The sequence below is a fragment of the Coregonus lavaretus genome (assembly GCF_964263955.1).
Source record: "Coregonus lavaretus genome assembly, chromosome: 23".
Taxonomy (NCBI): Eukaryota; Metazoa; Chordata; class Actinopteri; order Salmoniformes; family Salmonidae; genus Coregonus; species Coregonus lavaretus.
The window spans coordinates 26610132-26631071 of record NC_140010.1 but is presented as its reverse complement, the minus strand read 5'-3'; the positions used below and the strand labels follow the sequence as shown (position 1 = coordinate 26631071).

General features: G+C 46.4%; 1 protein-coding gene across 1 annotated transcript in view; it reads left to right on the top strand.

Moving 5' to 3' along the window:
* The window catches only part of LOC311150468 (receptor-type tyrosine-protein phosphatase N2-like), a gene marked incomplete at both ends in the record, with an annotated part of 137999 nt that overhangs the window by 81884 nt on the left and 35175 nt on the right, over nucleotides 1-20940 (top strand). Inside the window, 3 exons of the mRNA XM_084187967.1 lie at nucleotides 15734-15798; nucleotides 18968-19047; nucleotides 19382-19514. Coding sequence (XP_084044093.1) covers nucleotides 15734-15798; nucleotides 18968-19047; nucleotides 19382-19514 — 278 coding nt within the window. The remainder of the gene's footprint in view (nucleotides 1-15733; nucleotides 15799-18967; nucleotides 19048-19381; nucleotides 19515-20940) is intronic.

The following is a 20940-nucleotide window of genomic DNA, read 5'->3' as shown; positions in this document are numbered from 1 at the left end:
CGTTTTGTCCATTTCTCTGCTTACATCTCTGCGTTACATCCGTTAAAAATACCATTGAGCTTTTCTCACACTACGAATGAACCATTTTACAGTTTGAACCCTCCATATCTCTCTGTCTTTTACTCTAGCCTTTATTGGACCATTGAAATGCATTGGGCTGTCAGAGCGTCTTTAAAATGCTTGAGTGATCATGCAGCAATAATATTTGAGCGAGCTGGAGATGGCTGGCTGCTGCCAGTCCTCACTCACTGGGCCCGTCCCAAACGAGGCCCTGGTCAAAGGTGGTGCACTATAAAGGGAATTTGGGACGCATCCACTCAATCGACTGGAGAGATGAGTCAGACATAAAGGTCACCCATCGGAGGTGCTGAGAGGGAGGAGAGAGAGAGAAGGAGGGGGAGGAGAGAGAGGGGGGAGGAGAGAGAGAGAGAGAGAGAGAGAGAGAGAGAGAGAGAGAGAGAGAGAGAGAGAGAGAGAGAGAGAGAGAGAGAGAGAGAGAGAGAGGTGTTAAGTGCTGTCAGTCCGTGTGAATTCTCCTGCCAATAAGTGGTTCTCTAATTTTTTCATATCTTCAGTCTGAAGGAAACTGTACTGTACTGCAGCTTCAAATGACTTCCTACTGAGTAGTAGGCTATGGCTGCGTCTCAAATGGTAACCTATTCCCTTTGGGCCCTAGTCAAAAGTAGCGCACTATATAGGGAATAGGGTGCCATTTTGGATGTATACTACAGGTAACTGCCAAAATAAAGGAAACACAAGTAAATGAGGGAAACAAAATATATTGAAAGAAGGTGTTTCTACACAGGTGTAGTTCCTGAGTTAATTAAGTAATGAACATCCCATAATGCTTAGGGTCATGTATAAAATGCCCATTATTTTCACTACCATGGCTTGAGGGGTCTCAAAGGATCATAGGGGGTTTAATGTGTGTGTGTGTGTGTGTGTGTGTGTGTGTGTGTGTGTGTGTGTGTGTGTGTGTGTGTGTGTGTCAGTCACCAGATCTCAAGCCGATTTCAACACTAATGGACGATTCCTGAGACAGCGTTTTCCACCACGCAATTCCTGAGAAAGCATTTTACACCACCATCAACAAAACACCCAATTACGGAATTTCTCATGGAAGCATGGTGTTGCATCCCTCCAATAGAGTTCCAGACATTTGTAGAAATTACACCAATGGTGCATTGAAGCTCTCCTGGCTCGTGGTGGCCCAACGCCATTAAGACACTTTATGTTGGTGTTTCCTTTATTTTGGCAGTAATATATACTCACTTATTTCCACCGGTCTAATGTCCATTGCTTGTGTTTCTTGGCCCAAGCAGGTCTCTTTTTCTTATTGGTGTCCTTTAGTAGTGATTTCTTTGCAGCAATCTGACCATGAAGGCCTGATTCACACAGTCCCCTCTGAACAGTTGATGTTGAGATGTGTCAGTGACTTGAGCTCTGTGAAGCATTTATTTGGGCTGCAATTTCTGTCATGAACCCTGCGTCCTGAGTCTGTTCCTGCCTTTGTTGCCTTTTTTCTGCTCTGAATCTCCTGTTTCCCGAAGGTGCCTGAACGCACCCTGTCCGGTTGCCGGGCGACGTTGCTAGGCGGGTGATCTCTCGATTACCCGCACCTGCTTCTCATCAGCTTCAGCACACCTGGTCCTGATCATCACCCCTTCATAAGCTCTGACCTGACATCCATTCCCTGCCGGATCGTTAGCCATTAACAGTATGTTTTGCCAGCCGTATCAGCCTCTGAGTACTAGCGTTAGTTTTGTTGTTTTTTGCACCTTGTTGACCTGCCTTGTACTTACCTCCGTTTTTTCTGTCTACAGTCATTCTCCCGGAACCTTCACCCAACCCCTGCCGTGCCATCAGTTAATCTGCCACTTCACCACCACCTACTCATCTCCGCCACCCGCTCCGTCTCCTGGATTATTCGATCATTCGTTCAACTCACCTTGTCCTGGTCTGCTTCTGGGTTCGGTCTTAGAGAACCGTGATAGAACGATCCGGCCAGAAATGAACCCAGCGGACCTGGACTCTGTTCGCCATGCCATTACCCATCAGGAAATGATGTTGGGACAACACAGCACGGCGCTACAGGAGATAGCGTTGTCGGTTCTGAACTTTTCTACCAGTCTGACGAAGATCCAGGCTCAGCTCAGTTTGCCGGTGGAGAATCCAACACCGGTTTCACCTCTCTCGCCTGCCGCTTCTGGAGCTGTGCCCTTCCGTGAGCCCAAGGTTCCGACGCCTGATAAGTATGAAGGGGATTTGGGAAGATGCCGTTCCTTTCTTATGCAGTGTGGATTAGTGTTCGATCTACAGCCCCACTCGTACGCCACAGACAAGGCTAGGATAGCCTTTGTTATTGAATTGCTGCGTGGTAGAGCCCTGGAGTGGGCTTCAGCCGTATGGGAACGACAGGACACCTGCATGGCGTCATACCAGCAGTTCACGGCAGAGATGAGGAAGCTGTTTGACCATCCAGTCCGAGGTAAGGACGCAGCTAAGCGCCTGTTTTTTCTTCGCCAAGGAACTCGCAGCGTTGCCGACTTCGTAATCGAATTCAGGACATTGGCTGTGGAGAGTGGGTGGAATGAAGAGTCACTGCAAGCGGCCTTTTACCAGGGGCTGTCGGAGCAACTCAAGGATGAGTTGATCTCCTGTCCGGAGCCTAGTGACCTGGACAGTTTGGTAGCTTTGTCTATTCGGGTGGATAACAGAGTTCGAGAGAGAAGGAGGGAGAAGCAATGGGGCCCATCCAATCAATCAGCTTCTCAGTTCCAAGTCGGGTCAGGAGGTGGACCAGAATGCGTCGATCATTGTCCACCACACGGGATTAGTGGAGAGGTCCTGCCTCCAGATTCTGAACCCATGCAAGTGGGGCGGCACGGGTTAACCAAGGAGGAGCGCCAACATAGACGTAAGACCAACCGCTGCCTCTACTGTGGTAGTTCGGGACATTACATCTCCACTTGTTCCCAGCGGCCGTCAAACTGCTCGGCTCGCTAAGTTTGGGAGGACTTTTAGCGAGCCAGTTTCAACCTCTCAATACCCCTGTCAGACCCCGTTTCCCGGCTACCCTCATGAACAGGAATCAGAGTTTAGCGATTAACGCTTTCGTCGATTCAGGTGCCGATGGAAGCTTTATTGATGCCGACGTGGTGGAACAGCTGGGGCTTTCCAAGGAGCGATTACCGGAAGCCATTGAAGCTACCACTCTGAACGGCAGTAGTCTGGCACGTATCACGATGAGGACTGAACCGGTTAAGATGCTGTTGTCAGGGAATCATTCTGAGGTTATCTCATTCTTCATTCTGCCTTCTTCCCATGTTCCTCTGGTCCTTGGATACCCCTGGCTGAAAGAACACAATCCCACGTTTGATTGGGTGACTGGCAAGGTAACTAGTTGGAGCATTGATTGTCATGCTAACTGCCTCAAGACTGCCTGTTCCCATTCTGTTCCCAGTCAGGTTATTGAGGCTAACCCCCCAGATTTGTCCCTGGTTCCCGAAACATATCACGATTTGGGGGAAGTGTTCAGTAAGCAGAGGGCTCTGTCACTCCCTCCCCACCGACCATATGATTGTGCCATAAACCTGTTCCCTGGAGCTGCCTATCCCAAGGGACGGTTATACAGCATCTCCCGACCTGAACGTGAGGCTTTGGAGACCTACATAAAGGAGTCCCTAGCTGCTGGTCTCATTCGTCCCTCGTCATCACCCCTGGGGGCAGGATTCTTCTTTGTGAGTAAAAAGGATGGCTCTCTTCGACCTTGTATTGATTATCGGGGGTTGAATGATATCACGGTCAAGAACAAGTATCCCCTGCCCTTGATGAGCTCTGCTTTCGACTCCTTACAGGGTGCTACTGTGTTCACCAAGCTGGACCTACGCAATGCGTATCATCTGGTCCGGATCAGAGAGGGGGACGAGTGGTTGACTGGTTTCAATACACCGATGGGTCATTTCGAGTATCAGGTGATGCCGTTTGGACTGACCAATGCCCCAGCAGTGTTCCAGAGTATGGTTAATGACGTCCTGAGAGATATGATCAGTCTTTTTGTGTTCGTTTACCTGGATGACATCCTAATCTTCTCTAAGGAGCTTTCCAGCCACGTCCAGCATGTCAAGCAGGTTCTGCAGCGATTGTTGGAGAATCGCCTGTTTGTGAAGGCCGAGAAGTGTGAATTTCACGCCCACACTACATCCTTCCTCGGGTACATCATCTCCAGGGGAGGGATTAGGATGGACCAAGAGAAGGTTAGGGCAGTTCTGGATTGGGCCCAGCCCGGTACGAGATTGCAGCTCCAGAGGTTTCTGGGGTTTCCGAATTTCTATCGTAGATTTATCCGTGATTACAGCCGTGTGGCCGCTCCTTTAACTGCCCTGACTTCTAGTACCAGAACCTTCAGTTGGAATCCTGAGGCGGACCGAGCATTTCTGGATTTGAAGAGGCGATTCACCAACGCTCCGATTCTCTCAACCTGACACTGCTCGTCAGTTTGTCGTTGAAGTCTGATGTGGGGGTTGGCGCCATCCTGTCCCAGCGATGCTCCACTGACGGTAAACTCCATCCCTGCGCCTACTACTCTCGTCGTCTTTCGTCTGCGGAGAGGAACTACGATGTGGGTAACCGGGAGCTCCTCGCGGTGAAACTTGCCTTGGAGGAGTGGCGCCACTGGTTGGAGGGGGCGGAGCAACCATTTGTTGTCTGGACTGACCACAACAATCTTGCTTACGTGCAATCGGCTAAACGTCTCAACTCCCGTCAGGCCAGGTGGTCGTTGTTTTTTGGACGCTTTAATTTTTCCGTGACGTTCCGACCGGGGTCTAAGAACGGCAAGGCGGACGCCTTGTCCCGGATGTTCTCCAAGACGGAGGAGAGTGGGGCCAAGACTGAGACGATTCTTCCCCGGAACCTTGTCGTGGGAGCCATTATGTGGAGGATTGATGAGGAGGTTATGGCGGCCCTTCGGACGCAGCCCGGCCCCGGTAACGGTCCACCCGGTCGGTTGTTTGTGCCTGAGTCGGTTCGTTCGGCTGTCCTCCAATGGTCCCACGCCAGCAAGATGGCTTGTCACCCTGGCGTGGCTCGGACGATGGCGCTTCTACGCAGACGATTTTGGTGGCCTGCCATGGGAGAAGATACTCGGAGGTTTGTTGCTGCCTGTCCAGTTTGTGCGCAGAACAAGAGTGCCAATCGGCCCAGCTCTGGACTTCTTCACCCCCTACCGATCCCCCGGCGACCATGGTCTCATCTGGCCCTGGACTTTGTCACTGGGTTGCCCTCTTCTGAGGGGAACACGGTCATTCTGACTATTGTGGACCGATTCAGCAAGTTCGCCCACTTTGTGCCCATCTCCAAGCTTCCCTCTGCCTCTGAGACATCCAAGATCCTGGTTAGGGAGGTTTTCAGGGTCCACGGATTGCCCAGTGACATAGTTTCCGACCGTGGCCCTCAGTTCACCTCTGCTGTCTGGAAATCCTTCTGTTTGGCCATTGGAGCTACAGTCAGTCTCACATCTGGATTTCACCCCCAATCTAATGGACAGGCGGAGAGAGCCAACCAGAAGATGGAATCCACGCTGCGCTGCCTTGTTTCCTCCAACCCCACCTCTTGGGCCTCTCAGTTGCCTTGGGTTGAGTATGCTCACAATACTCTCCCTACTTCTGCCACTGGGATGTCTCCCTTCCAGTGCCTATACGGCTACCAACCCCCCTTGTTTCCTTCTCAGGAGAAAGATCTCTCGGTTCCCTCTGTCCAGGCCCACATTCGTCGTTGCCACCGGACCTGGCATCGGGCCAGAAAGGCCCTCCTTAGAGTTTCTGACCGGTATCAGCTCCAGGCGAATCGTCGCCGTATTCCAGCCCCCGCTTATGCAATCGGAGATAGGGTCTGGTTGGCTACACGGGACCTTCCTCTGCGGACTGAGTCAAGGAAACTGTCGCCGAGGTTCATTGGTCCGTTTGTGGTGGAGAGAGTGATTAATCCTGTTGTGGTTCGACTCAAGTTGCCTAGTACGCTCAGAGTCCATCCCACCTTCCATGTCTCCTGCCTCAAGTCTGTTCTCCTCAGCCCTCTGTTGCCCCCTCCACCTCCTCCTCCTCGGATGATCGGAGGAGGTCCTGTCTACACGGTGCACCGCATCATGGATTCCAGACGGCGGGGCCGGGGTTTCCAGTATCTCGTGGACTGGGAGGGGTATGGTCCTGAGGAGAGGAGTTGGATTCCTCGGCGTCAGATCCTTGATGCTGACCTCCTTCGTGACTTCTACCGCCTCCATCCTGGCGCTCCGGGTAGTCCGCCCGGTGGCGTTCGTCGGAGGGGGGGTACTGTCATGAACCCTGCGTCCTGAGTCTGTTCCTGCCTGTGTTGCCGTTTTTCTGCTCTGAATCTCCTGTTTCCCGAAGGTGCCTGAACGCACCCTGTCCGGTTGCCGGGCGACGTTGCTAGGCGGGTGATCTCTCGATTACCCGCACCTACTTCTCATCAGCTTCGGCACACCTGGTCCTGATCATCACCCCTTCATAAGCTCTGACCTGACATCCATTCCCTGCCGGATCGTTAGCCATTAACAGTATGTTTTGCCAGCGTATCAGCCTCTGAGTACTAACTTTAGTTTTGTTGTTTTTTGCACCTTGTTGACCTGCCTTGTACTTACCTCCGTTTTTTCTGTCTACAGTCATTCTCCCGGAACCTTCACCCAACCCCTGCCGTGCCATCAGTTAATCTGCCACTTCACCACCACCTACTCATCTCCGCCACCCGCTCCGTCTCCTGGATTATTCTGCATCTTTTGAAGCTGTAAATAAACACTCACATTCGTTCAACTCACCTTGTCCTGGTCTGCTTCTGGGTTCGGTCTTAGAGAACCGTGACAATTTCTGAGGCTGGTAACTCTAATGAACTTATCCTCAGCAGCAGAGGTAACTCTGGGTCTTCCATTCCTATGGCGGTCCTCATGAGAGCCAGTTTCATTGTAGCGCCTGATGGTTTTTGCGACTGCAGTTGAAGAAACTTTCAAAGTTCTTGAAATGTTCCGTATTGACTGACCTTCATGTCTTAAGGTAATGATGGACTGTCATTTCTCTTTGCTTATTTGAGCTGTTCTTGGCATAATATGGACTTGGTCTTTTACCAAATAGAGCTATCTTCTGTATACACCCCCCCCCCCCAGCCCCCCCCCCCCCCCCCCCCCCCCCCCCCCATTAAGACGGAACGAAATTCCACAAATGAACTTTTAAGAAGGCATACCTGTTATTTGAAATGCATTCCAGGTGACTACCTCATGAAGCTGGTTGAGAGAATGCCAAGAGTGTGCAAAGCTGTCATCAAGGCAAAGGGTGGCTATTTGAAGAATCTCAAATATAAAATATATTTTGATTTGTTTAACACTTCTTTGGTTACTACATGATTCCATATGTGTTATTTCATAGTTTTGATGTCTTCACTATTATTCTACAATGTAGAAAATAGTAAAAATAAAGAAAAACCCTTGAATAAGTAGTTGTGTCCAAACCTTTGACTGGTACTGTATATACTGCATCCTATATAACTACTGCTGTACACACCTTTTTTTATTAATATAATGTCCATACTGTCTACACACACCATTTATATACACTCAGTTTATTAGGTACACCCATCTAGTATTCGGGGCATTCTACAAGGTGTCAGAAACGTTCCACAGGGATTTTGGTCTATGCTGTCGCGATGGCATCATGCATTTGCTGCAGACTGGACGGCAATACATTCATGCTGCGAACAGCCCATTTCATCTCATCCCAAAGATGCTCTATTGGGTTGAGGTCTGGGGACTGCGCAGGCCGCTCAAGTAAACTGAACTCACTGTAATGTTCCAGGCTATGTTTTTCCACTCCTCAATTGTCCAGTGTTGGTGATCGCGTGCCCACTGGAGCAGCTTCTTTTTTTTAGCTGATAGGAGGGGAAGCCGGTGTGGTCGTCTGCTGCAATAGCCCATCCGTGACAAGGATCAACGGGTTTTGCGTTCTGAGATGTCGTACTGCATACCACTGTTGTACTACACTGTTATTTGTTTGTGGCCCGCCTGTTAGCTTGCACGATTCTTGCCATTCTCGCTCATCAATGACCTGTTTTTGTTCACAGGACTGCTGCTGACTGGATGTTTTTTGTTAGTCGCACCATTCTCAGTCAATCCTAGACACTACCATGCGTGAAAAGCCCAGATGGTTGGACGCTTCTGAGATACTGGATCTGGCGAGCTTGGCACCGATGAACATACCACGCTCAAAGTCGCTTAGGTCACTCGTTTTGCCCATTCTAATGTTCAATCGAACAGTGACTGAATGCCTCGATGCCTGTTCCTGAAGGATGGGTCTAAGAGTCGGCTGTCTGGGACAAACGCTCCTGATAAGACCAAACACCTTGTCTACATCCCAAATGGCACCCTATTCCCTATATAGTGCACTACTATTGACCAGGGCCCATGTGCTCTGGTCAAAAGTAGAGCACATAGTGTGCTAAATAAGGAATAGGGTGCCATTTGGAATGCAGGCCTTCACTTTACTGGGAGTCCCTGTGGTGTCTACAGCTGCTAGTGTTCTGTACTGGCTAACAGGCTAGACTACTGTCACTGTCACGGCCCACTGATGGGCATGGTTTATGTTGCTGGTACTGCCATTATTATGGAAAGCAGTGTTATGGTAAGCAGAAAAGGTAGCTTGACTATTTGATGATGGAGTGCATTGTCTTTATGATTCTGTCTTTGTGAGCACTGCCTTTTGATTCAGATCCCTGCTGTGGATGGGCTGTTACAGTCTGGCCCATTTTTAGCTGCTTATCTGCTATCTGTGAATCATCATCACCTCCACTTATCAAAGCTAAATGCTCCCTCCCTCCCTCCCTCCCTCCCTCCCTTGCTCTGACCCTTCCTCCCTTCCTGAACCTTTGTGAGTCTGCTGTTGAAAGGCGAGGCTGCGGTGTCCTAGTCTGTGTGACATGTTAGTGCAGTAGTTCATTCATGCAAGGGTTATTAATTGTTGTTGGTGGGTGTTGTTGTTTACCCGTTGTTTACCCTGTGTAGGAGGGTTGTTTACCTTGTGTAGGAGGGTTGTTTGTGTCAAAAATCGCATCCTGCAGCGTTGGGATGATTAAGCTCTTGAAGGGTTATGTCCCATATGGCACCGTATTCCCTATATAGTGCACTACTTTAGACCAGGGCTCTGGTCAAAAGTAGTGGACTATATAAGGAATAGGGTGCCATTTGGGACGTAACCCTATTAAGAGTTTAATCAGATGTTTGTATACATTCTCATCACTGTTTAGAACCTGCATTGAAATGCAACAGAAGAATAACTGCCAATGTGGGGTGGCAACATTCCGTAAAATGTCACCATCAAGTACCCAAAGAAAATATTAACAACAAAACAAAGGGTTTGGCTGCACAAAATTGCTCACATTTTTCATTAGCTGCTGTGTTATGAACATCTGTATCGAGACCAAGCACGTCATTTCACAACAACAAAAATATGTTCTTAGTTATTTGGTATTACAGTAAAGTGTGTAAAATTTGACATGAAAATCATTCCATTACCGTTGTAAGCCAGACCCCAATAACAAAATATGCTTTATCAATACCTATCCACATACAACTCTGTATTATGACCACTGCATCTCCCATCCAGACATGTGCTGTGATGCTGTGACGAGATGTACAGCAGTGGAACAGTGGAGAGTGATGATAAATGTTTAGATAGAGATGGTGCTCTGCTTGTTAGCCATTATTCAGCTGGCAGACGGTGGCTGCGTCCCAAATGTAACCCTATTCCCTACATAGTGCACTACTTTTGACCAAAGCACTATGGCATTATATAGGGAATAGGGTGCCATTTGGGATGTAGACATTGTGTGATGGAGTACTGCTCTCTCCCCCTCCACAGAGAGGTAATGGCTCCTTGCCCCAGCTGGCCTGGGATGCCATTTTACCCCCTGCTTTTAATTTTTTGACATATTGCATTGTCTTTGTGATGCTCTAAGTCTTCTCTAATTGCTCATTGCTTCATATTGCAGTTTAAATTACTGGAGGCAATAAGGCTAGGATGTTGGAGATTGGAGAAAAACATCATTTGAAACAGATTGAAGGCTGAAATGTTGATATCAGAAATCAAATTAATGCAAGTGAGACCTCCAAATATAATATCTAATTAAAACCATTTTGAAAAATGACTCTGGAATTGGTTTTGACATCTGTATTTGCAACGGGCTGTCATGGATAACCGGAAGTTGGGGATGAGGACAGTGTCTATTACTTCTCATGGTTGGGGGTTTTTCTCCCTCTCTCTCTATCAAATATTGTTTAAAGTCACAAGACAGTGATATTGTTACTTGGCTAAAACAACATTTCAGAGATGAAAACACGCTGTGCTATATTTTAATTTGTTCAGGGATCACTGCTATCATGATCAGGTAATGTGATTACATCCGTGTAGTGTGTCAGCAAGCGATGGTGTTGTGCCTCCTCGCTCCTCGCCTTTGAAGGATGGCGGTTGTTTTCTTCTCATTACCGCCCTCAAATGTGCTCAGAAACAGTCCCTGGTGTGACACAGCATCCCATTCTGGGCTGTGAACTCATAGACCCAGGGCTTTTCCTGCAGTCAATGGTGAAAAATTTAGCATTTTTTGAATCCGGTCTACTTTATTCCCCTCAAGGCGCCTCTGATATATTGAGTTAACGTAAAGCAGAACTCAGGACATGAAGGCCGGGGGTGACAAATGAAACTCCTATGTATTTTGTAGAAGGAAAAAAGTAGCTTTCAGAAGGAAGAATTAGCTATTTTCCTCCTGGTACCCCTGTTTCTTATACAAGATGGAGCACACTGACAATGGTATATGTAGAATGGAATGATGTGAATATGGATTTCTTACAGGGCATGCAATGAGAATCTGTATAGTTTACTTTTGCAATTTGTATTGAAAATGTGCCATATCATATCTCAGACTTATTTCAAAACCTGCAGGTATGCAAACAGTAAACACAATTGCCAATTTGCCCTCGCACTTTGTGTAGTTTGTTAGTAGTTTCAAAGATCCATCCATGCAGGTTGTGATTTGGAACCGCTCAGTGTGGTACAAACTAACCTGCTCATTATGGCTGTTGAGTTGCTGAACTCTAGTTGGGCTGCTGCTCGTTTGGAGTCTGTGGGAGAGGTGAAGAGAAGAGAAGAGAAGAGAAGAGAAGAGAAGAGAAGAGAAGAGAGAGAAGAGTAGAAGAGAAGAGAAGAGAGAAGAAGAGAAGAGAAGAGAAGAGAAGAGAAGAGAAGAGAAGAGAAGAGAAGAGAAAGGAGAGGAGTGGGGAAAGGTGAAATGAAGAGAGGAGTGGAGAAAGGAGAGAGGAGAGGGGAGAGGAGAAAGGAGAGAGGATATGAGGAGAAAGGAGAGGGGAAAGGAGAGAGGAGGAGAAGAGAAGAGAAGAGAAGAGAAGAGAAGAGAAGAGAAGAGAAGAGAAGAGAAGAGAAGAGAAGAGAAGAGAAGAAGAGAAGAGAAGAGAAATAAGAGAGGAAAGGAGAGAGGAGAGGAGAGGAGAGGAGAGGAGAGGAGAGGAGAGGAGAGGAGAGGAGAGGAGAAATAAGAGAGGAGAGGAGAGGAGAGAGTGGAGGAGAGAGGAGAGGAGAAAGGAGAGAGGAGAAGAGTGGGGAAAGGCGAAATGAGAGAGGAGAGGAGTGGAGAAAGGAGAGGGGAGAGGAGAAAGGAGAGGATATGAGAGAGTAGAGGAGAGGAGAGAGGAGAGGAGAAAGGAGAGGGGAAAGGAGAGAGGAAAGGAGAGAGGAGAGGAGAGAGTGGAGGAGAGAGGAGAGGAGAAAGGAGAGAGGAGAGGAGAGAGGAGAGGAGAGAGGAGAGAGGAGAGGGGAGGAGAGAGGAGAAGAGATAGGAGAGGAGAAAGGAGAGAGGAGAGAGGAAAGGAGAGAGGGGAAGAAAGAGGAGAGAGGAGAGGAGAGGAGAGGAGAGGAGAGGAGAGGAGAGGAGAGGAGAGGAGAGAGGGGAAAGGAGAGGGGAAATGAGAGAGGAGAGGAGCGAGGGAAGGAGAGAGGAGAGGAGAGGAGAAAGGAGAGAGGAGAGAGGAGAGGAGAAAGGAGAGAGGAGAGAGGAGAGAGGGGAGGAGAGAGGGGAAGAAAGAGGAAAGAGGAGAGGAGAGGAGAGGAGAGGAGAGGAGAGGAGAGGAGAGGAGAGGAGAGGAGAGGAGAGGAGAGGAGAGGAGAGGAGAGAGGGGAAGAAAGAGGAGAGGAGAGATGAGATGAGAGAGGAGAGGGGAGAGGATATAGGAGAGGAGAGGAGAAAGGAGATAGGAGAGGAGAGGAGAACGGTGAGAGGAGAGAGGAGAGGAGAAAGGAGAGAGGAGAGAGGAGAGGAGAGAGGGGAAAGGAGAGAGGAGAGAGGAGAGAGGAGAGGAGAAAGGAGAGAGGAGAGAGGGGAGGAGAGAGGGGAAGAAAGAAGAAAGAGGAGAGGAAAGAGGAGAGGAGAGAGGAGAGGAGAGGAGAGGAGAGAGGAGAGGAGAAAGGAGAGAGGAGAGAGGAGACGAGAGAAGCTGGATGTGGGGGAGCCACGCTCCACACTGGAGTTGGGATGACAGAAGTATTGTCTAATTAGAGACTGGATGGCTTTAATTAACTCACCCTCACTGTCAACGTCCTAGCACAAGGAAGAAAAGTCACACTTGTTGCTGTGTGCTTGTTGGATCCCTCCCATGGACAGCATGGGGAGTCTTTTCATGTTCATTTGTCTGTTTACTTGTTTGATTGTTTACTTATTTGATTGTTTATTTGTTTGATTGTTTATTGTATGCTCATCAGGCTGTGGTGTGTGGTTGTAGTTAATCTACCTTGTCTGGGTTTTAATGTCCATGTCTTTCATGGGCATGTCTTTGTCAATTAAACCTCACTTGCAAAGGCAATGCGTTACCACTGGCTGCACCCTAGTGTCCTCTCTGCAATGCATTTGCTGGACAGTGGAGTAATGGTCATGCAGTTGTAGACTGACTGGTTCAGTGGAAACAGCCAAGTGCTCATCACTAAGTGTGTGTGCAGCCCAGGTGGTGTGCTCTGACAGCATTATTAAGACATCCTCTTTGACAGGACCGACCACGGCAGACAAGGTGGTCACACTCCCCTCCTCAGGTTCAGAGTTCAGATCACCAAGGAGGTAGAGAACCTCAATCAAATTACCCATCTGAAGCCGCACAACGTAATTATACGGGACTCTGTATAAATTGGCGAGAGCAAATAATTACTGTGATAGATTAAAACACTAATTAGATTAACATTATATAGAGTTGAGGGTTTGCGTCGCAAATGGCACCCTATTCCCTTTTGACCAGAGCCCTATGGGCACTACTTTTGACCAGAGCCCTATGAGCACTGGTAAAATATAATGCACTATGATGGGAATAGGGTGCCATTTGAGACGCATACGAGCTCGCCCCAGGTTATTTGCATATCCTTCATCTGCCGGATGTGTCAACAAAGGAGGTGCTTTCACATGGAAAACATAGTAAATGCATTTATAACATTTTGTTCTTCCTGTAAAATTAGTCCTCCATGAATTTCAATTGAACCTCAAAATTAGAGGAAGGTTGGTTCAACATAAGTTTTATAATTCTATTTCGGGGAAGATTTGCCTTCGTATTCAACTCTTGCAAAAAGAGATAGAAATATAATTTATCAGTCAGAGAAGATGCTTATTGCTAGTTCAGTGTACTAGAGGAAAATAAACCTTTACAGTGGCTTGCGAAAGTATTCACCCCCCTTGGCATTTTTTCTATTTTGTTGCCTTAAAACCTGGAATTAAAATGATTTATGATTTTTTGGGGGTTTGTATCATCTGATTTACACAACATGCCTACCACTTTGAAGATGTAAAATAAAAAATGTTTTGTGAAACAAACAAGAAACAAGACAGAAAATAGAAAACTTGAGAATGCATAACTATTCACCCCCCCAAAGTCAATACTTTGTAGAGTCACCTTTTGCAGCAATTTCAGCTGCAAGTCTCTTCGGGTATGTCTCTATAAGCTTGGCACATCTAGCCACTGAGATTTTTGCCCATTCTTCAAGGCAAAACTGCTCCAGCTCCTTCAAGTTGGATGGGTTCTGCAGGTGTACAGCAATCTTTAAGTCATACCACAGATTCTCAATTGGATTGAGGTCTGGGCTTTGACTAGGCCATTCCAAGACATTTAAATGTTTCCCCTTAAACCACTCGAGTGTTGCTTTAGCAGTATGCTTAGGGTCATTGTCCTGCTGGAAGGTGAACCTCCGTCCCAGTCTCAAATCTCTGGAAGACTGAAACAGGTTTCCCTCAAGAATGTCCCTGTATTTAGCGTCATCCATCATTCCTTCAATTCTGACCAGTTTCCCAGTCCCTGCCGATAAAAAACATCCCCACAGCATGATGCTGGATTGTGTTCTCGGGGTGATGAAAGGTGTTTGGTTTGCGCCAGACATATCGTTTTCCTTGATGGCCAAAAAGCTCAATTTTAGTCTCATCTGACCAGAGTACCATCTTCCATATGTATGGGGAGTCTCCCACATGCCTTTTGGCGAACACCAAATGTGTTTGCTTATTTTTTTCTTTAAGCAATGGCTTTTTTCTGGCCACTCTTCCTTAAATCCCAGCTCTGTGGAGTGTATGGCTTAAAGTGGTCCTATGGACAGATACTCCAATCTCCGCTGTGGAGCTTTGCAGCTCCTTCAGGGTTATCTTTGGTCTCTTTGTTGCCTCTCTGATTAATGCCCTCCTTGCCTGGTCCGTGAGTTTTGGTGGGCGGCCCTCTCTTGGCAGGTTTGTTTTGGTGCCATATTCTTTCAGTTTTTTAATAATGGATTTAATGGTGCTCCGTGAGATGTTCAAAGTTTTGGATATTTTTTTATAACCCAACCCTGATCTGTACTTCTCCACAACTTTGTCCCTGTGTTGTAGACTCTGGGGCCTTTCAGAACAGGTGTATATATACTGAGATCATATGACAGATCATGTGACACTTAGATTGCACACAGGTGGACTTTATTTAACTAATTATGTGACTTCTGAAGGTAATTGGTTGTACCAGATCTTATTCAGTGGCTTCATAGCAAAGGGGGTGAATACATATGCACGCACCACTTTTCCGTTATTTATTTTGTAGAATATTTTGAAACAAGTTATTTTTTTCATTTCACTTCACCAATTTTGATTATTTTGTGTATGTCCATGACATGAAATCCAAATAAAAATCAATTTAAGTTACAGGTTGTAATGCAACAAAATAGGAAAAATGCCAAGGGGGATGAATACTTTTGCAAGGCACTGTAGGTAAATCTACCCGTGCTTGTTATCTACTAATCTATTTCTACTCGATCTAATTGGTTAATAACTTGCACTGTTAGATTAGATTGAGGAAAAATGTATTAGTAGAAAGGCATCTAATAATGTCCTTCACAGTCATGACCTTGTTTTGTTGAAAGTTCCTTTATAGACAGCAGAGATCTGTCTGTGAATTCATCCCAATTGGCTCCCTATTGCCTATATAGTGTACTATAGGCTCTGATGATCAAAAGTAGTGCACTATATAGTGAATAGGGTGCCATTTGGAACGCAAACATGGCCTGTCTGTTTCCTCTGGGAGTGACGGCTGCTTCTCTAACTGCCACCTCCTCTGCACATTCTACTGTAAGAGTGATTGACAGCTCTGTCTCACAATGGCCGCTGTTTCTCCCCTTCACAGTTCGCCAGAAGGATGCCGTGGAGAAGGAGGCCAAGGTGATCATTCTGGAGGCTGGAATCATAGATGTAAGTACCCTTCTTTATATAGGCTTGACTCAAATGGCATCTATTCCCTATATAGTGCATTACTTTTGACCAGGGCCCATATGTTCTGGTCAAAAGTAGTGCAGTATATCGGGAATAGGGTGCCATTTGGGAAGCACCCATGATCTCAGACTTTGCGAGGTTATTTTTCATAGTTTAAGTTGTCCTATGTCATTTATTTGAGTGTTTTCCTCATGGGCTGCAACAGCAAAGCACATTTGTGAAGAAGTACATTTTCTTGAGAGCATAATGAAATAGTGAAACAGAAATAGTGACTGTAGAGCAAATGAACTGACAAATTCTTTATTTTCTGTGCTCTGCACTTACAAAGCACCTTTATGCACCAGTTGAAAAATAACCGTTACCGAGCCTCCATTTTTAGTACCCACTCTGACTGACTGGCTCTCCTGGGCTCGTCTCATGAACATTACCATTCTCTGCTACCTCTCTATTAAATACACTGTGGAGTTTCTCTCCTCTCTCTGTTATTGATTCAGCAGTAAGTCTGCCTCAATGACTGTGTCACATTCACACCGTCAATCAAAATGGCAGGGATGAGCTCAACGCGTCGAGAGAGAGAGAGAGAGAATTCAATACCTAGCCAGAATGGACCCTATTATCACCAATTGAACTGCTGTTGTGAGAGAGAAGGACTGTGTCCCCAATGGCACCCTATTCCCTATGTAGTGCACTACTTTTGGCCAGGGCCCATAGGGGTCTGGTCAAAAGTACTGCACTATATAGATGATAGGGTGCATTTGGGACACAAATAAGGCATATTCAGATAATGTCTGGTGCTGCACTGCTACTGCTGCCCCAATCTCCCTCTCCTTTGCCTTGCCTTGGTCAGGTAGAGTTACTCCATTTCACAATTCTATTCTGAAATGGATTCTCTCAGAACACTGAGATAGATAGATGTCTACTGTGATCAGATAGGGGAGAGTGAGTTAGGTTTTTGCAAAGTGCCCACCTTCAAGATTTTCTAATTCTACATATGTTCTGTTGGATATATTTTGCGCATTATAGATTGTACGAGTCAAAAAAGGTGATGGTGGCTAGAGTACCCATTTAATTTAGCAATAACTGAGTTTTAAATAGAACAGAAATACACATTTGTTGTTATAGCTTGCTGTGTTTTTACCTGCAGGTTTTCCATTAGTCAACTCGAGCATCGCTATGTCCCAAATGGCACCCTATTCCCTATATACTGCTCTCCATTGGACCAGAGCCAAAGGAGAGCAGTATATAGGGGTATAGGGTACCATCTGGGACAGAAACATTGTTGTTTCCACACTTCTTCTACATGGGTCCAATTATGAGTGGAGTGAGATAAGGAGTCTGGGCAGAACTCAGATTATAATTGTCCTGGAGTAGTTTCCATTAATCCCAGTCAGTCCCTTGTGCTGCAACGCTGCTTTGTTCAGCTTGAATTGTTCTCCTTCCAATCTGTTCTCAAAACTGTGTTTTAGACAGCTGAGGAAGGAATTAATCAAAGTGAAAACACAGGAGCGTGGTTAGATAGCCTCGCACAGCTATTTTAGTTGATTACAACCGTCGTGGCTAGGGCTCTCTCCTCTGAGAGACTGGTTTGAATCCCAATTGGAACTCTATTCCCTAGTAGTGCACAGCTTTTGACCAGGGACCTATGTAAAAATAAGTGCACTAAATAGAGAATAGGGTGCCATTTGGGACAAAGCCACTGACTGCACAACTCTGTCCAAAAAGAAGGATTAAAGCTCTCTGTTGTAGCTTTAGGACAATACGGCTTGATGCCTTTATTGTGTGTCTGCCTCCTGATGACATGTTATAATTGTTTTACTAGTGAGAAACAGACAAACATTGATTGCATAAAAAAAAGAGGGGGAAAAAGGATGATTTAATGATATGACTGTTTACACCAATTTCACATTGATTTCCAATACCTAGATGCCCTATCGAAAACATTTGGAATATTGGAATATTTAGAATTGTTCTTTAATGTGGATGATGGAGACCCATTTCAATGGATCAAGAGACAGTACTTCAGACAACATCTGTTTACCAGCATACAGAAATGACCTCAGCTCATTTCCATTACAAAAAGAGCAATAAAAAATATTGGGACATCAGAGTGATGGAGAGAAAGAAATCTGCATCTATTGTAATAGATATTCAAATGTATCTATGTGAAAATTTAATCAAGAGGCTATTGAAGTGCTAGCTCCCTTTTTATGCTCAAGACTCAGCATCCAAATGGGATTTGATATGGTAATGAGGCCCAGGGTGCATCCAAATGGGTCCTATGTGCCCCAGTCAAAAGTAGTGCAGGATATAGGGAATAGGGTGCCATTTGGGATGCATCCCCACAATGAGGCATGTCGGCCAGGGGCATGCTGGGATAGCTCACGAGGTGTTCACCACATCAGATGCTGCTCCTGGATCGCTGTGCTGCTGTTGCCCATAACTATAAATACAACGGCTAGGTGACTCTCACAGTTCAATACCAAACAGACTCACATATACTGTCGATCACAATCTCCATCTATCTGTCTCGATCTCTCACTTTCTCTGTCTCTCTGTCTCTTGCTCTCATTTCAGTATTTAAGAGCTGTAATGCAAAGAGTTGTACTGTACTTGTGAGCTCGTTCAAAATGATCTGCACTCATACCATCTTAGCAGGACTCACTGTTGGTAGTGACATATTTGTTTGGGGTCTGTAATGTGTAATGTATTGGTATGTACTCATAGGGTTCATTATTTGTCCAGTAAACAACCCTCACAACTCACTATTTTCATTATTGCAAGAGAGGGAGGGAGGGATTTAGGAAGGGAGGGAGGGAGGTATGTAGGAAGGGAGGGAGGGAGGGAGGGATGTAGGAAGGGCGGGAGGGAGGTATGTAGGAAGGGAGGGAGGGAGGGATGTAGGAAGGGAGGGATGGAGGGCATACTGACGTAAACCAAGAGAAAGCATTGTGAGCTCATTTAGGGAGGGAGGGAGGGAGGGAGGGAGGGAGGGAGGGAGGGAGGACCTGAGCAGTGTGAGCTCATTCCTGACCTTTAGAGCAGGTGGTTCCTGGGGCTGTTCCGGTCGGAGGTATGAGGAGACAGTTTGTAATCATCAACTCCCTTCCTTCTGCTCTGTGAAAGCATTAAGCCTCATTATGTGACTCAGGATGGGATCTCATCAGATGCGTTCTGCAGAGAAACATCCACAAAAATACAGGTTCGGATAGGAGCTGTTGGAGACAGGAGGTAATGTTGATATAGGAGGAAGTGCCGCTCATGATTGCAAAATGAAAGGGAATGCGTTTGGAAAGGCTTTAGTATGCAAGCATACATTGAATGAATACTGACATACACACGTCATGTTAAATATGGAATGCAGAATTCAGCAGTGATTGTAGATTACCTTTGTTAATAGAATGGTCTACAGTGGATTACAATGCAGCTGACAAAATGATGCTTTCACATGACTTGACATCTACCTTCAGCGCTTTATCTCATCTGCATTGGTGTGACTGTGCATACACTGCATGCTGCACCAGCAGACATAGACATAGCTCACCCCAACCCCACTGGGCTCCAGCATCCCCCTGCTCACCCCAACCCCACTGGGCTCCAGCATCCCCCTGCTCACCCCAACCCCACTGGGCTCCAGCATCCCCCTGCTCACCCCAACCCCACTGGGCTCCAGCATCCCCCTGCTCAAGATTGTAGACGTACACAAGGCTGGAATGGGCTACAAGACCATCGCCAAGCAGCTTGGTGAGAAGGTGACAACAGTTGGTGCGGTTATTAAAAGCGTCTGCTAAATGGCATATTATTATTATTATTATTATTATTATTATTATTATTATTATTCGCAAATGGAAGAAACACAAAATAACTGTCAATCTCCCTCGGCCTGGGGCTCCATGCAAGATCTCACCTCGTGGAGTTTCAATGATCATGAGAACGGTGAGGAATCAGCCCAGAACTACACGGGAGGATCTTGTAAATGATCTCAAGGCAGCTGGGACCATAGTCACCAAGAAAACAATTGGTAACACACTACGCCGTGTAGGACTGAAATCCTGCAGTGCCCGCAAGGTCCCCCTGCTCACATATACATGCCCGTCTGAAGTTTGCCAAGGAACATCTGAATGATTCAGAGGAGAACTGGGTGAAAGTGTTGTGGTCAAATGAGACCAAAATGGAGCTCTTTGGCATCAACTCAACTCGCCGTGTTTGGAGGAGGAGGAATGCTGCCTATGACCCCAAGAACACCATCCCCACCGTCAAACATGGAAGTGGAAACATTATGCTTTGGGGTGTTTTTCTGCTAAGGAGACAGGACAACTTCACCGCATCAAAGGGACGATGGACGGGGGCATGTACCGTCAAATCTTGGGTGAGAACCTCCTTCCCTCAGCCAGGGCATTGAAAATGACCCAAAACACACGGCCAAGGCAACAAAGGAGTGGCTCAAGAAGAAGCACATTAAGGTCCTGGAGTGGCCTAGCCAGTCTCTAGACCTTAATCCCATAGAAAATCTGTGGAGGGAGCTGAAGGTTCGAGTTGCCAAACGTCAGCCTCGAAACCTTAATGACTTGGAGAAGATCTGCAAAGAGGAGTGGAACATAATCCCTCCTGAGATGTGTGCAAACCTGGTGGCCAACTACAAGAAACGTCTGACCTCTATGATTGCCTACAAGGGTTTTGCCACCAAGTACTAAGTCATGTTTTGCAAAGGGGTCAAATACTTATTTCCCTCATTAAAATGCAAATAAATGTTTAACATTTTTGACATGTGTTTTTCTGGATTTTTTTGTTGTTATTCTGTCTCTCACTGTTCAAATAAACCTACCATTAAAATTATAGACTGATCATGTCTTTGTCAATGGGCAAACGTACAAAATCAGCAGGGGATCAAATACTTTTTTCCCTCACTGTATATATATATACTGAGTGTACAAAACATTAGGAATACCTGCTTTTTCCATGACATACTGTAGACTTACCAGGTGAATTCAGGTGAAAGCTATGATCCCGTATTGATGTCACTTGTTAAATCCACTTCAATCAGTGTAGATGAAGGGGAGGAGACAATTGAGACATGGATTATGTATGTGTGCCACTCAGAGGGTGAATGGGCAAGACAAAATA